Source organism: Pristis pectinata, chromosome 10 (genome assembly GCF_009764475.1).
Source record: "Pristis pectinata isolate sPriPec2 chromosome 10, sPriPec2.1.pri, whole genome shotgun sequence".
Lineage (NCBI taxonomy): Eukaryota > Metazoa > Chordata > Chondrichthyes > Rhinopristiformes > Pristidae > Pristis > Pristis pectinata.
In genome coordinates this window covers 12,202,986-12,215,623 of record NC_067414.1, presented here as the reverse complement: position 1 = coordinate 12,215,623, position 12,638 = coordinate 12,202,986, and the positions used below count along the sequence as shown (strand labels likewise).

Here is a 12,638-nt window from a genome sequence, read left to right as displayed (position 1 = left end):
CAGGTGCTCCGGTTTCCTCCCACATTCCAAAGACGTACGGGTTAGGGAGTTGTGGGCATGCTATGTTGGCACCAGAAGTGTGGCGACACTTGAGGGCTGCCCCCAGAACACTCTACACAAAAAGATGCATTTCACTGTGTGTTTCGATGTACATGTGACTAATAAAAGAAAATCTAATCTAATTAATGGAATAAGATAAGAAAAGATATTTATTTAGTAGTCACATGTACATCGCTAATCCCTTCAGTAATTGCTGGAGGGAAGGGTTAGATAGATCTTAGAGCAGGATAAAATGTCGGCACAACATTGTGGGCCGAAGGGCCTGTACTGTGCTGTAGTGTTCAATGTTCTATTAATCCCTGTTTCTCCACCAACTGTGCCGATTTGCAACCTTCTGCAATATATTTTTTGCAAATCAGTGAAACGATGAGAACTTAAGCTATGTGCAAACTATTCTTGCTGGTAAAAGACTCTGGAAATGTTACACTTTGTTGGACGAGCTGTAAATGAGTTGTTAATGTTGCACTAAACCATAATTACTGTTTATCACCCTCTCTGGCCCTAAGAGCTAATTTTATGTAGAGAACTGTAATTCCCTCAGTTAAAAATTTCTAAATATGAAGTACTTTAAAAATATGTTTTATTTTGTTTTGCACAGTTTATGATATTTAAGTTTATACATTAATTTCCCTTGTTCCGGATTTACTATGCATGCTGTAAAATGTTTAAAACACAGGCGGGTCAGACTGATAACCCAAGTCACTTCAGAAACTTGATTTGTGTTATTTTAACTGCACTTAGCCAGACGCTAACGTAGTTAGTCACTAACCTGAAGCAGAAATGTTGAAATTTATTTAACCAGGTCTTTATTCAGATTGATACTAAACAGCGAGAAGTCAGTAATGTTTTCTGTATTTACACTGCGGGGAGCTATGACTTGTGCTTTACGCATAACTTATTTGAAATCATTTTTAGCCTTTTCACTTGCAGTGTCCTAAAATGTTCATTGCTTTACAAATTAATTTAAACTTTAATTATTAAAACAATGTTAAATTTAAGCCCCTCTACTCCAAACACCATCAACCCCTTAACGACATGGTGGTGTAGCAGTTAGCATAATGCTATTACAGCACCAGCGACCCGGGTTCAATTCCCACCGCTGTCTGTAAGGAGTTTGTATGTTCTCCCCGTGTCTGCGTGGGTTTCCTCCGGGTGCTCTGGTTTCCTCCCATATTCCAAAGACGTACATGTTAGGAAGTTGTGGGCATGCTATGTTGGCACCGGAATTGTAGCGACACTTGTGGGTTGCCCCCAGAACACTCTACACAAAAGATGCATTTCACTGTGTTTCAATGTAGATGTGACTAATAAAGATATCTTATCTTATCTGATGTCAATTGCTTTGGCTGTTTGCTTTTGTCGCAGAATCACAGAATGATTACAGCACAGAAGGAGGCCATTTGACCTGACAATTCTGTACTGACCATGTAAGACCAAACCAGCTAGCCCCACCTCCCCACCCTCTGCCCATACCCTTGCAGATTCCCTCAGATACTTACCCTGAACCCAACAGTTGACTCTGCTACCACCACTACCACTAGTGCATCCTAGACCTTAATCACTGGTTGTGTAAGAAGAATTTTTCCTCATACCACTTGTGGTCCTTTTGCCAGTCAGCTATATTGTTTCTCCAAGTTCTTGACCCCTCCACCAATGGCAACAGTTTCTCTCTACCTGTTCTGTCTATACCCTTCATGATTTTAAACATCCCAGCCTCCTCTGTTCCGAGAACAATCCCTCATAAATAAAGCCCTTCATTCCTGGGATCATTTCACTCCAGCAGAGCACTAGTAAATGTGTAGATCCAAAAGGCGGGACTAGGAATTTATTTTGGAAACTGATGTAGCTCCTCGATATAGAGATGGATGGGAATTTCCCCTGGATACACCACGTAAATGATGCCCTTGCGGACACTGCAGTAGATGGACGGGGGATCCCTCCTTGTCTTCTGTAACTCCTCCTACCTACCCTGTGGAAAGAGTTGAGACCAGCCAGGGCCTGATGCAACTATCCAAATTTGGGAATATGGGACAAGAGGACAGCAGGAATACATTGTTATTCTAAACTCCTTTTAAAGCAAATCAGAGCTATTTTTCTCGCTCCATAGAAGTCCCAGGATATTCCAATTTCAATTTGTTCTTTCGTTTCTCTTCTCTGACTGCCAGATGTAAAGTGCTGGTCTGTCCTCTTCGCCTGTCATCACTCACGTGTCCTCTGTTCTCTCCACTCTCTCCCTTTCTGCATCTTAAAGATGTTTGTATTGAGGAGACACAGGAGATTGCAGAAGCTGGAATCTGGAGCAACAAACAATCTGCTGGAGGAACTCAGTGGGTTGAGCAGCGACTGTGCGGGGAAGAGAATTGTTGATGGTTCAGGTTGAAATGTCAACAATTCCTTTCCTCCACAGATGCTGCTCGACCCGCTGAGTTCCTCCAGCAGATTGTTTGATGCTTGCATTGTTGCTTTTCCAATTCTGATGAAGAGTCATTGACCTGAAGCACGGATTCCGTTTCCCCCATCTATCTACTACAGTGTCTGGAGAAGCACCATTTACCTGGCATACCTGGGGGAGATTCCCAGTCCATTTCCAGAGGAAGGAGTGCCATCAGTTTCCAAAATAAATGCCCTATCCTGCCTTTTTGGATCTGCAGATTTACCAGGGCTCTGCTGGAGTGAAATGATGCCAGAATTCCACTGATGACCAATGGTGGAACCCTAAGGGTGAACAATGATTTATTGGATCGTGCTGATGACCATTGACCAATGGTGGGGCCCTGAGGGTGAACAATGATTCATTGGATCGTGCTGATGACCATTGACCAATGGTGGGGCCCTGAGGATGGATGATGACTCATTGGATCATGAAGATGACCAATGGGACATGAAGATGACAGATAACCAATAGTAGTACAGTGACGATGATTGATGGTCAATGGCAGGGCCATGAGGTTGAAGACAAGAACTCATTTGATGAAACCAATGCAGATTTGATGGTGGAGGGAAATATTCTGGGAAATTCTTCTCTGCCTCTTTGCCCCCGTTGCTCAGGTGAACGAAGGCCAGTCCCGGAGATTAATGATCATCCGGTGCAGTCAGTGTGCGGTGACCTCCTGAGAATTACCATAATCCCAGGCATTAAAAGTGACCTGCCCACCATCTGCTTCACCTCCCTCAGCTGAAAATATCCCAAAGAAAGGAGATTAGCCAAGCTCACGTCAGGTTCAGGAGAGCTCTAAAACTGATGCAAGGATTAAGACCAAAAACGAAGGCAAGTGATTGGCTCTTTGCGAGGCATTACCCCTTCCGGAGCTTCCTGTTCTCATCCCATGTCTGGCCAGCTTTGGGCGAGTAGGTTTACAGTGGGTCTCTTCTCCGCTATGGCTGACTCTCCATTCGAGGTTCACGAGCACGGGGTTTAAGTCACTGGTCTCAGAAGGATGGCTCTCCACAATAGTCCATGGAGGAACCACAACAGCACCTTCCCCCTCAAAGAGTCTTACATCTCAGAGCAAGGGGAGACTGTAATTGGCATCTACCTGCTGAGTCTTGGTATGTAGAGCTCCCACACGGCATGGGATTATACACATTGTAATACTTACATACCTCACATAGAATTACATAGATTTACAGGTATCATAGCACATGCTGTATAGAAACACATTATTTACACAGACTGCATGTTGCATGGTGGTTATATGTGATTTCATTGAACTACATAGAATAACAGCACAGAAACAGACAGCTTGGTCTGACCACCAGTGTTTACTGTTTATATGAGTTTGCTGCCAGCTCTCTACCTCTCACTCTGTCCACTGTTCCTTTCTCCCTCATGTATATATCCAGCTTCCCTTTAAGTGCCTGCATGCTATTCTCCCTGTGATGGCAGGTCCACCTCCTCACTGGTCTCTGGATATTGCAGTTCGCCCTGAGTCCCTGCAAGGGGATTGTGTAGGGATACAGGATGGGAAGCCTACAACCTGGTGGTACGAGCACTGAATTCTCCAACTTCCAGTAACTTCCCCCCCTCCGTCCCTTTCCTCTCCCCCTCCTGATCCACCTGGCCGCCATCACTGTGTCTCTTTCCTCTCTTCCCGCTTTTTCATCTGCCTGTCACCCACAGACTCCTCCCACTTGGTTCCCTCCTGCGCTTTCCCCCTCCCCGCCTCCCTCCCTTTATTCAGTGCTCCGCCTCCCTCTCCTGTCAGACTGCATCATCTGCAGCCCTTTGTCACCTCCAGCTATCACCTCCCAGCACTGGGCACCATTCCCACTCTCCTCTCCCCCATCTGCGTGTCACCCACCACCTCGATCCACCTATCACCTGCCAGCTGTTGTTCCACCCCTTCCCCCCACCCTTTTTACACTGGCTGTCTCCCCTCTGTCTTTCAGTCCAGATGAGGGAACTCGACCCGAAACATCGACTGTCCATTTCCCTCCACGGATGCTGCCCGACCCGCTGAGTTCCTCCAGCACTTCGTGTGTTGCTCCAGATTCCAGCAGCTGCAGTTTTTTGTGTCTCCCTGTATCCCTGTTGGATTTCCCAGCCACTATCTTATGTCACTTCTCTCTGAGTGGAAACTAAATCCTCGTCTAAATCCTCTCCCAGGTCATCCTTAACCTTCTCTTTCAGAGCTTTCTCAAAGAACATGTCAAATGTTTTTGTTTCAGTGGGGGAGCAGGGGTGGGTGATCTAAGTCTACAGATTCAGCTATTAAAAACTTACACGCACACCACACACACACACACACATACAGAGACACACACAAACACACACACTCACACACAGAGACACACACACACACGCTCTCACACACACACTCACACAGACACACAGACACAGAAACAGACACACACACACACACACGCACAATCATACACACACCCCTCCAGGTTATAACTTCTTCACACTGGGCAGGAGACAGGCTCAGTAATCAGTCACTTCACTGTGTTTCTGCCCCCCAGGCTGGCTCTCCTGGTTTGGAAACAGTGTGGTGATCTTTGTGCTCTACAGACAGAGAGCAACACTACACCCGCCAGATTACTTAACCTTTAACCTGGCCATCTCCGACGCCAGCATTTCACTCTTCGGCTACTCCCGTGGGATTATAGAGATTTTCAATGTATTCCGAGATGACGGTTTTCTGATTACATCTATATGGACCTGTCAGGTAAGGTGCAATAGGCAGCACAGCCACTGCATTATCCTTTCACACTCTGTCCTTGGCATCAGCCACAAGTCGGCGAGGGGTAGACAAGGGTTATGGGTTCAAGTCCATGCCGGAGATTTAAGGGATGATCCAGCCCAGTCCTGACGGAGTGCTGCCCTCTTGGAGTTCTGCATTTTCACTGCCCTCCTGATGAGCTGTTAAACTGAGGCCCCCAGATCTAAGCAAAAAAAAATCCCTTGGTTCTACTTCAGTGAAGACCAGTGTGCAGGGCGATACTTATACCTCAGTCAACTTCAGATTAGCTGGTCATTATCTCAATGTTTCTAAGAGCTGGATGAGCACAAAATGGCAGCTGCTTTTCGCACGTTACAGCAGTGAGCACATTCTAAAAGAGCCTCATTGATTGTAAGGCCATCTGGTTTAACATCCTGATGGGGAAGGTATACTCCGTAAGCGGAAGTGTATCATTTTACCTTTTCCCTGCTCTTTCTTTTTTCAATCGTAAGAGAGGTTAGACTGTTTGGGTTTGTATTCATTGGAGTTTAGAAGGTTGAGAGGAGACCTAAATATATAAGATCCTCCGGGGCAAAAAAAAAACAAGATGCTGGAGGAACTCAGCGAGTCAGGCAGCATCTGTGGGGGAAATGAACAGTCGATGTTTTGCGTTGATGCCCTTCTTCTGGGCTTAAAATACTAAGGGGGAACTGACAGGGTACATAGAACATGGAATATAGAGCACTACAGCACAGTACAGGCCCTTCGGCCCACAATGTTGTGCCAACATTTTATCCTGCTCTAAGATCTATCTAACCCTTCCCTCTCACATAGCCCCCTATTTTTCTACCATTCTTGTGTCTACCTAAGAGTATCTTAAATGTCCCCAATGTATCTGCCCCCACAACCTCTGCCGGCAGTGCGTTCCACGCACCCACCACTCTCTGTGTAAAAGACTTACCCCTGACATCCCACTTATACCTTCCGCCAGTCACCTTAAAATTATGTCCCGTCATGTTAGCCATTGTTGCCCTGGGAAAAAGTCTCTGACTGTCCACTCGACCTATGCCTCTTATCATCTTGTGCACCTCTATCAAGTCACCTCTCATCCTCCTTCTCTCCAAAGAGAAAAGCCCCAGCTCACTCAACCTATCCTCATAAGACATGTTGAGATTTTTCCACCAGTGGGACAGTCGTGGACAAGGGAACACAATTACAAGATAAGGGGCTGGTCATTTGAAGCTGAGGTGGGTAGAAAGTTCTTCTCTCAGAGCGTGGTGGAATTCTTTGCACCCCCCCCCCACCCCCGAGGCTGGTGGAGGCCAGATCGTTGAATATATTTAAGGTGGAGAGAGATAAATGTTCGAAAGATCAAGGAATTGAAGGCTCTGGGGAACTGGCACTGAAGAGGAGTTAGGCCTGGGGCAGATTAGCTGTGATCACATGGAATGGTGGGGCAGGTTTGAGGGACCGAGTGGCCTACTCCTGCTCCTATTTCCTTGAATTCCTGCGTACGTTATTCTCTGCTTCTTTGTTCCTTCCCTCCCTTCACTCTTCTAGTTCTTCCTTCATGTTATTAGAGCTATTTGTGAAGCCAGAGACACAGCATTACACATGACTGTTGTCTTTTCAGGTTGACGGTTTCCTCACACTTCTGTTCGGCCTGGTTAGCATTAATACACTGACAGTGATCAGTATCGTAAGATACATTAAAGGCTGTCATCCATACAGAGGTAACTATTATAATTTTCATGCAATTAAATGGGAATGGGTTGGAGGGGACTGGGGATAGGGATGGGAGATGGAGAGTGGGGTTGGTGATGTCGATTGGGGTGGAAGAATGAGAATTGGGTGGAGACATAATTTTAAGATGATTGGAGGAAGGTATAAGGGGGATGTCAGGGGTAAGTTTTTTACACAGAGAGTGGTGGGTGTGTGGAACGCACTGCCAGCAGAGGTTGTGGGGGCAGATACATTAGGGACATTTGAGAGACTCTTAGATAGACGCATAAATGATAGAGAAATGGAAATTTATGTGGGAGGGAAGGGGTAGATAGATCTTGGAGCAGGATAAAATGTCGGCACAACATTGTGGGCCGAAGGGCCTGTACTGTGCTGTAGTGTTCGATGTTCTAGATAATAAAGGGAGTAGAGCTGGGAATACGAGGATGGGGATGCGAGACAAGGATGGGAAGTAAGAGATAGGGTTAGGAAGTATTGTGGGAGAAAGGCTTGGGAAAATCAAGGATGGGACTGGGGCTGGCAAATGGGGTTGGGAGGATAGTCATCGGGAAGGGGCAATGGGAGAATGGAGATGCAGGTGGAGATGCATGGAGGCAGATGAAGATGATAATGGCAGAACGCGCATTGGACAATGGGGAATGGGACGGGTTGGCAATTGGAATGGGGTTGGGAATAGGAGAAGGGGTTGGGAATTGGAATGGGGTTGGGAATAGGAGAAGGGGTTGGGAATAGGAGAAGGGGTTGGGAATTGGAATGGGGTTGGGAATTGGAGAAGGGGTTGGGAATTGGAGAAGGGGTTGGGAATAGGAGAAGGGGTTGGGAATTGGAGAAGGGGTTGGGAATAGGAGAAGGGGTTGGGAATTGGAATGGGGTTGGGAATTGGAGAAGGGGTTGGGAATAGGAGAAGGGGTTGGGAATTGGAGAAGGGGTTGGGAATTGGAGAAGGGGTTGAGAATAGGAGAAGGGGTTGGGAATTGGAGAAGGGGTTGGGAATTGGAATGGGGTTGGGAATAGGAGAAGGGGTTGGGAATTGGAGAAGGGGTTGGGAATTGGAATGGGGTTGGGAATAGGAGAAGGGGTTGGGAATTGGAGAAGGGGTTGGGAAGTGGAATGGGGTTGGGAATAGGAGAAGGGGTTGGGAATAGGAGAAGGGGTTGGGAATTGGAGAAGGGGTTGGGAATTGGAATGGGGTTGGGAATAGGAGAAGGGGTTGGGAATTGGAATGGGGTTGGGAATAGGAGAAGGGGTTGGGAATTGGAGAAGGGGTTGGGAATTGGAGAAGGGGTTGGGAATTGGAATGGGGTTGGGAATAGGAGAAGGGGTTGGGAATTGGAGAAGGGGTTGGGAATTGGAATGGGGTTGGGAATAGGAGAAGGGGTTGGGAATTGGAATGGGGTTGGGAATTGGAGAAGGGGTTGGGAATTGGAATGGGGTTGGGAATAGGAGAAGGGGTTGGGAATTGGAGAAGGGGTTGGGAATTGGAATGGGGTTGGGAATTGGAGAAGGGGTTGGGAATTGGAGAATGGGCAAGAGTAAAAGAATGGGAACGGGGAAGAGGATGGGTTTGGGAAGGGAGAATAAGAATGGGCTGAAGGATGGGAAGAATGAGGATGACAACGGAGAAATGGGGTGAGGGAATGGGGCTGGGAATAAGGATGGGAATGGATCTGTAGATGAAGATTAGCACTTGGATGGCTGGATCTTTTACCAGAGACCGAGAAGGGAGAGAAGTTGTGGATCCATGGGGTCTGGATCCCGGCCCTCGGTCTAACCTCGGTGCGATGTTTCCACAGCTCACTGTATCAGCCCGGGGAGTATAATCGTGTCGCTGACCCTGGTCTGGGCTGCTGCTCTCTTCTGGTCTGGAGCACCACTGTTCGGCTGGGGAAGTTACACAGGTGGGATCTCCAGAGTTATGCCGAAGGCTCCTGTAGCTGCAGACTAACATCAAGCAAAAGGACACATGAGATTTTCGAAATAACATCAGTAAAATAAAATTCCTTGAGTATTTTGATAATTAGCAATAAAAGTATCTGAGATGAGAGATAGATCTACTTGAATGACAAACAAAAAGCATTTAAAGCGGCCAGGTTGGCTCGATTCACTTCCTCATTGGCTGTGGGAAGGCAGTGCACTGTGATGACGGATACCTTAGGCAACCAATGGTGGGAGTGGGTCAACTGTGGGCAGGATCTCATGTCAGGAGCAGTAACCCCACCGTGGGATCAGTGTCTCCGGGATGAGCTGGGAAATAGTCCCAGTCAGAAATGGCAGATCTTTAATTACTGGGGCGATGTTGTCCTGAGTTCCATGCACTGTAAGTGAGAATGGTCGGTAAGACAGTCATTTGGCTGTTTTCACTCTGCCCTGGAACCTCTGCCTCTTGCATCTACTTGGCCAACATACTTCCTGTGACTGGCTGTAGGATCCCAGTTCTCTGACCTCACCCAGATGGGATTATTCCTCCTTCACAGGATGTGGCACAGCTGGCAATGCCAGCATTTACTGCACATCCCTGACTTCCTCCCTGATCGGAAGAAGATGCGAAAGACAAGCAGATTGGTGTGTCTGGGGTGTGCTGGCAATGTGTCCGGGCCAGCAGTTCCGAGACCCAGACTGTTCATCCTGGAACTCCAGCTGTTAACCCCGAAAGCCAGGCTGTCAATCCCGAGACCCAGTCTGTTAATCTCAAAATCAGAACTGTTAATCTGTAGACCCAGGCAGTTAATCTCAAACGTCAACTGTTAACCCCGAAACCTGGGCTGTTAATCCCCAGACCCAGTCTGTTAATCTCAAAATCAAGACTGTTAATCTGTAGACCCAGGCAGTTAATCTCAAACGTCAACTGGTAATCCAGAAACCTGGACTGTTAATCCTGAGACTCAGACTGTTAATCCCAAAATCTGGACTGTTAATCTGTAGATTCAGACCATTAATCCAGTTGGATCTTTAGAGATTTGACTTCAGTTTAAACAAAGACGGCGACTTGTACCACGAATCCTAGGGGTTGTCATAAAAATCCAACAGTTCCACTGTTGTACGATCAGTTTGTAAAACAAGCTTTTCACCGTACCTTGGTACAAGTGACAATAATAAACCAATACCAATACCAATATGTATTGTATTATAAACCTTCTGCCTTAGTGGTTTTGGGCCTGTATATGACTCCAATCATATATCAATGTGGTTGAGTTTGTGCTGCCAAACCAATTACTACAGTGTCAGAAAATTATTCCCCTCTATTCCTCCATTTCATTGTTTGTCTTTCCGTCCTCTGATTCCTCTTTCACAATCTTTCCTTCCAACACAGACCAGCTGTACGGGACATGTGAGATCGACTGGGCCAGAGCAATGTTCTCCACCGTTTACAAATCCTACATTATCTCGGTCTTTGTCTGCTGCTTCTTTCTGCCGGTGATTGTCATGGTCTTCTCTTACGTCTCGATCATCAAGACGGTGAAGTCAAACCGGGCGTTGACGGGAGGTGCCGAGGTGGGAGAGCGCCAGAGGAAACTAGAGAGGGATGTGACTCGGGTGAGCTGTGTTACTGTGCGGCCCCTCAGGGTGGGAGGGGTGAAGCTGACCCCTGTGTCCCAGACTCCACAAGCAACGAGTCCTCACTCAGGCAGGGTGTTGCAGGGCAGGTTGAGTGTGTCACAGGGCAGTGAGTGTGTCACAAGCAGGGTTAGTGTGTCATGGGGCAGTGGGTGTGAATTGGGCAGGGTGAGTGTGTCACGGGGAAGGATGGGTGTGTCACAGGGCAGGGTGTGTGCCATCGGCAGAGTGAGTGTGTCAGGGGACAGGGTGAGTGTGTCAGAGGCAGGGTGAGTGTGTCAGGGGACAGTGTGAGTGTGTCAGGGGCAGGGTGAGTGTGTCAGGGGACAGGGTGAGTGTGTCAGGGGCAGGGTGAGTGTGTCAGGGGACAGGGTGAGTGTGTCGGGGCAGGGTGAGTGTGTCAGGGGCAGGGTGAGTGTGTCAGGGGACAGGGTGAGTGTGTCGGGGCAGGGTGAGTGTGTCAGGGGACAGGGTGAGTGTGTCACGGCAGGGTGAGTGTGTCAGGGGCAGGGTGAGTGTGTCAGGGGACAGGGTGAGTGTGTCGGGGCAGGGTGAGTGTGTCAGGGAACAGGGTGAGGGTGTCAGGGGGCAGGGTGAGTGAGTCAGGGGACAGGGTGAGTGTGTCAGGGGACAGGGTGAGTGTGTCAGGGGCAGGGTGAGTGTGTCAGGGCAGGGTGAGTGTGTCAGGGGCAGGGTGAGTGTGTCATGGGACAGGGTGGGTGTGTCATTGGGAAAAGTGAGTGTGTCAGGGGGCAGGGTGTGTCCGTCAGGGGACAGGGTGAGGGTGTCAGGGGGTAGGGTGAGTGTGTCAGGGGACAGTGTGAGTGTGTCGGGGCAGGGTGAGTGTGTCAGGGGACAGTGTGAGTGTGTCAGGGGCAGGGTGAGTGTGTCGGGGCAGGGTGAGTGTGTCATGGGACAGGGTGGGTGTGTCATTGGGAAAAGTGAGTGTGTCAGGGGGCAGGGTGAGTGTGTCAGGGGGCAGGGTGTGTCCGTCAGGGGACAGGGTGAGGGTGTCAGGGGGCAGGGTGAGTGTGTCAGGGAGCAGTGTGTGTGTCAGGGGCAGTGAGTGTGTCACAGGGCAGGGTGCGTGTGTCACGGGGCAGTGAGTGTGTCCTGGGGCAGTAAGTGTGTCACGGGGCAGTGAGTGTGTCCCCGGGCAGGTTGCGTGTGTTCTCAGTCTGGGTCGGTCCTTCCTCTCCCCATCACTGGATGATCTGGTCCCAGGACCGGACCCCTCTCTGGCTGGTTTGAGGCATTAATGCACTGAATGATCAGACCATGGAAGCAGCGTGACCCCAGCCCCCCGCCGCCGGATCCCATGTTGTGGCGCTGGACTGCTCTAGAAGGGAGTCAGGGAGATGGAAACATGCAGCTGTGAATTGTAGGCTCCACACAGACACAGACACAGACACAGACACATCGATTGGCGTTGTCACTGAGCTGCTCTCCTCTGTCCTTGGTCCATGGTTACAGGTCTCCATGGTGATCTGCACGGCGTTCCTCATTGCCTGGTCACCGTACGCGGTAATCTCCATGTGGTCAGCAAGCGGCCGATATGTCCCAAAGCTCACCAGCCTGCTCGCCAGCCTGTTTGCCAAGTCTGCCAGCTTCTACAACCCCATCATCTACTTCGGGATGAACTCCAAGTTTCGCCGGGACGTCTGCGTACTCCTGCTCTGCGCCGCGGACAAGGAGGGAGTCAAACTCAGGCGGGTGAAGCGCTGCCCAGAGAGGGACCTGGAGCAGGAGGCAGCGGTGCCCAGGGGCAGTCTCAGCTCGGGGCAGCAGAGCCCGGGACACGGCGAGCGGGAATGGTCCTACCTTCCCAACAGCCAGAACTCTGGCTACGTGTGTGAGAGGTTGTAGCCGCTGGCCACAGACCAACCTTGCCGCTGTGTAGGGATGTTGGCTGAGCCCTAACCCTAGAAGGACACTTCCAACGAGGAGACACCACCTCCCACCCACTGGGAGTTTACTGCAATGTTCCGCACTGTAATGTGTTCCTCAATTAGGGTGCAAAGGGCAGATTTATTGAAGATTTCTTATTGGCATTGTCCGTCATCAGGGAGAGGCAGGGCTGTAGCACCAGAGATAACGTAACACTAGGGGACACGTTCT

At 49.1% G+C, this 12,638-nt stretch overlaps 1 protein-coding gene across 1 annotated transcript; it reads left to right on the top strand.

Annotated features, from left to right (window-relative positions):
• Positions 1-3,497: 3,497 nt before the first annotated feature.
• LOC127575164 (opsin-5-like) lies at positions 3,498-12,386 on the top strand. Its single transcript, XM_052024858.1, has 6 exons — positions 3,498-3,609; positions 5,023-5,228; positions 6,856-6,955; positions 8,759-8,863; positions 10,276-10,499; positions 11,994-12,386. Exons 1-6 carry the CDS (start codon positions 3,498-3,500, stop codon positions 12,384-12,386), a joined length of 1,140 nt encoding a protein of 379 aa, XP_051880818.1.
• Positions 12,387-12,638: the final 252 nt, after the last annotated feature.

Bases quoted from the DNA above. Each gene is read 5' to 3' on its own strand.
- LOC127575164 (XM_052024858.1), top strand. From the start codon at position 3,498: ATGGCTCTCCACAATAGTCCATGGAGGAACCACAACAGCACCTTCCCC. The intron at 5,229-6,855 runs GTAAGGTGCAAT...TTGTCTTTTCAG, and splicing joins CATCTATATGGACCTGTCAG to GTTGACGGTTTCCTCACACT. The intron at 10,500-11,993 runs GTGAGCTGTGTT...CCATGGTTACAG, and splicing joins TAGAGAGGGATGTGACTCGG to GTCTCCATGGTGATCTGCAC.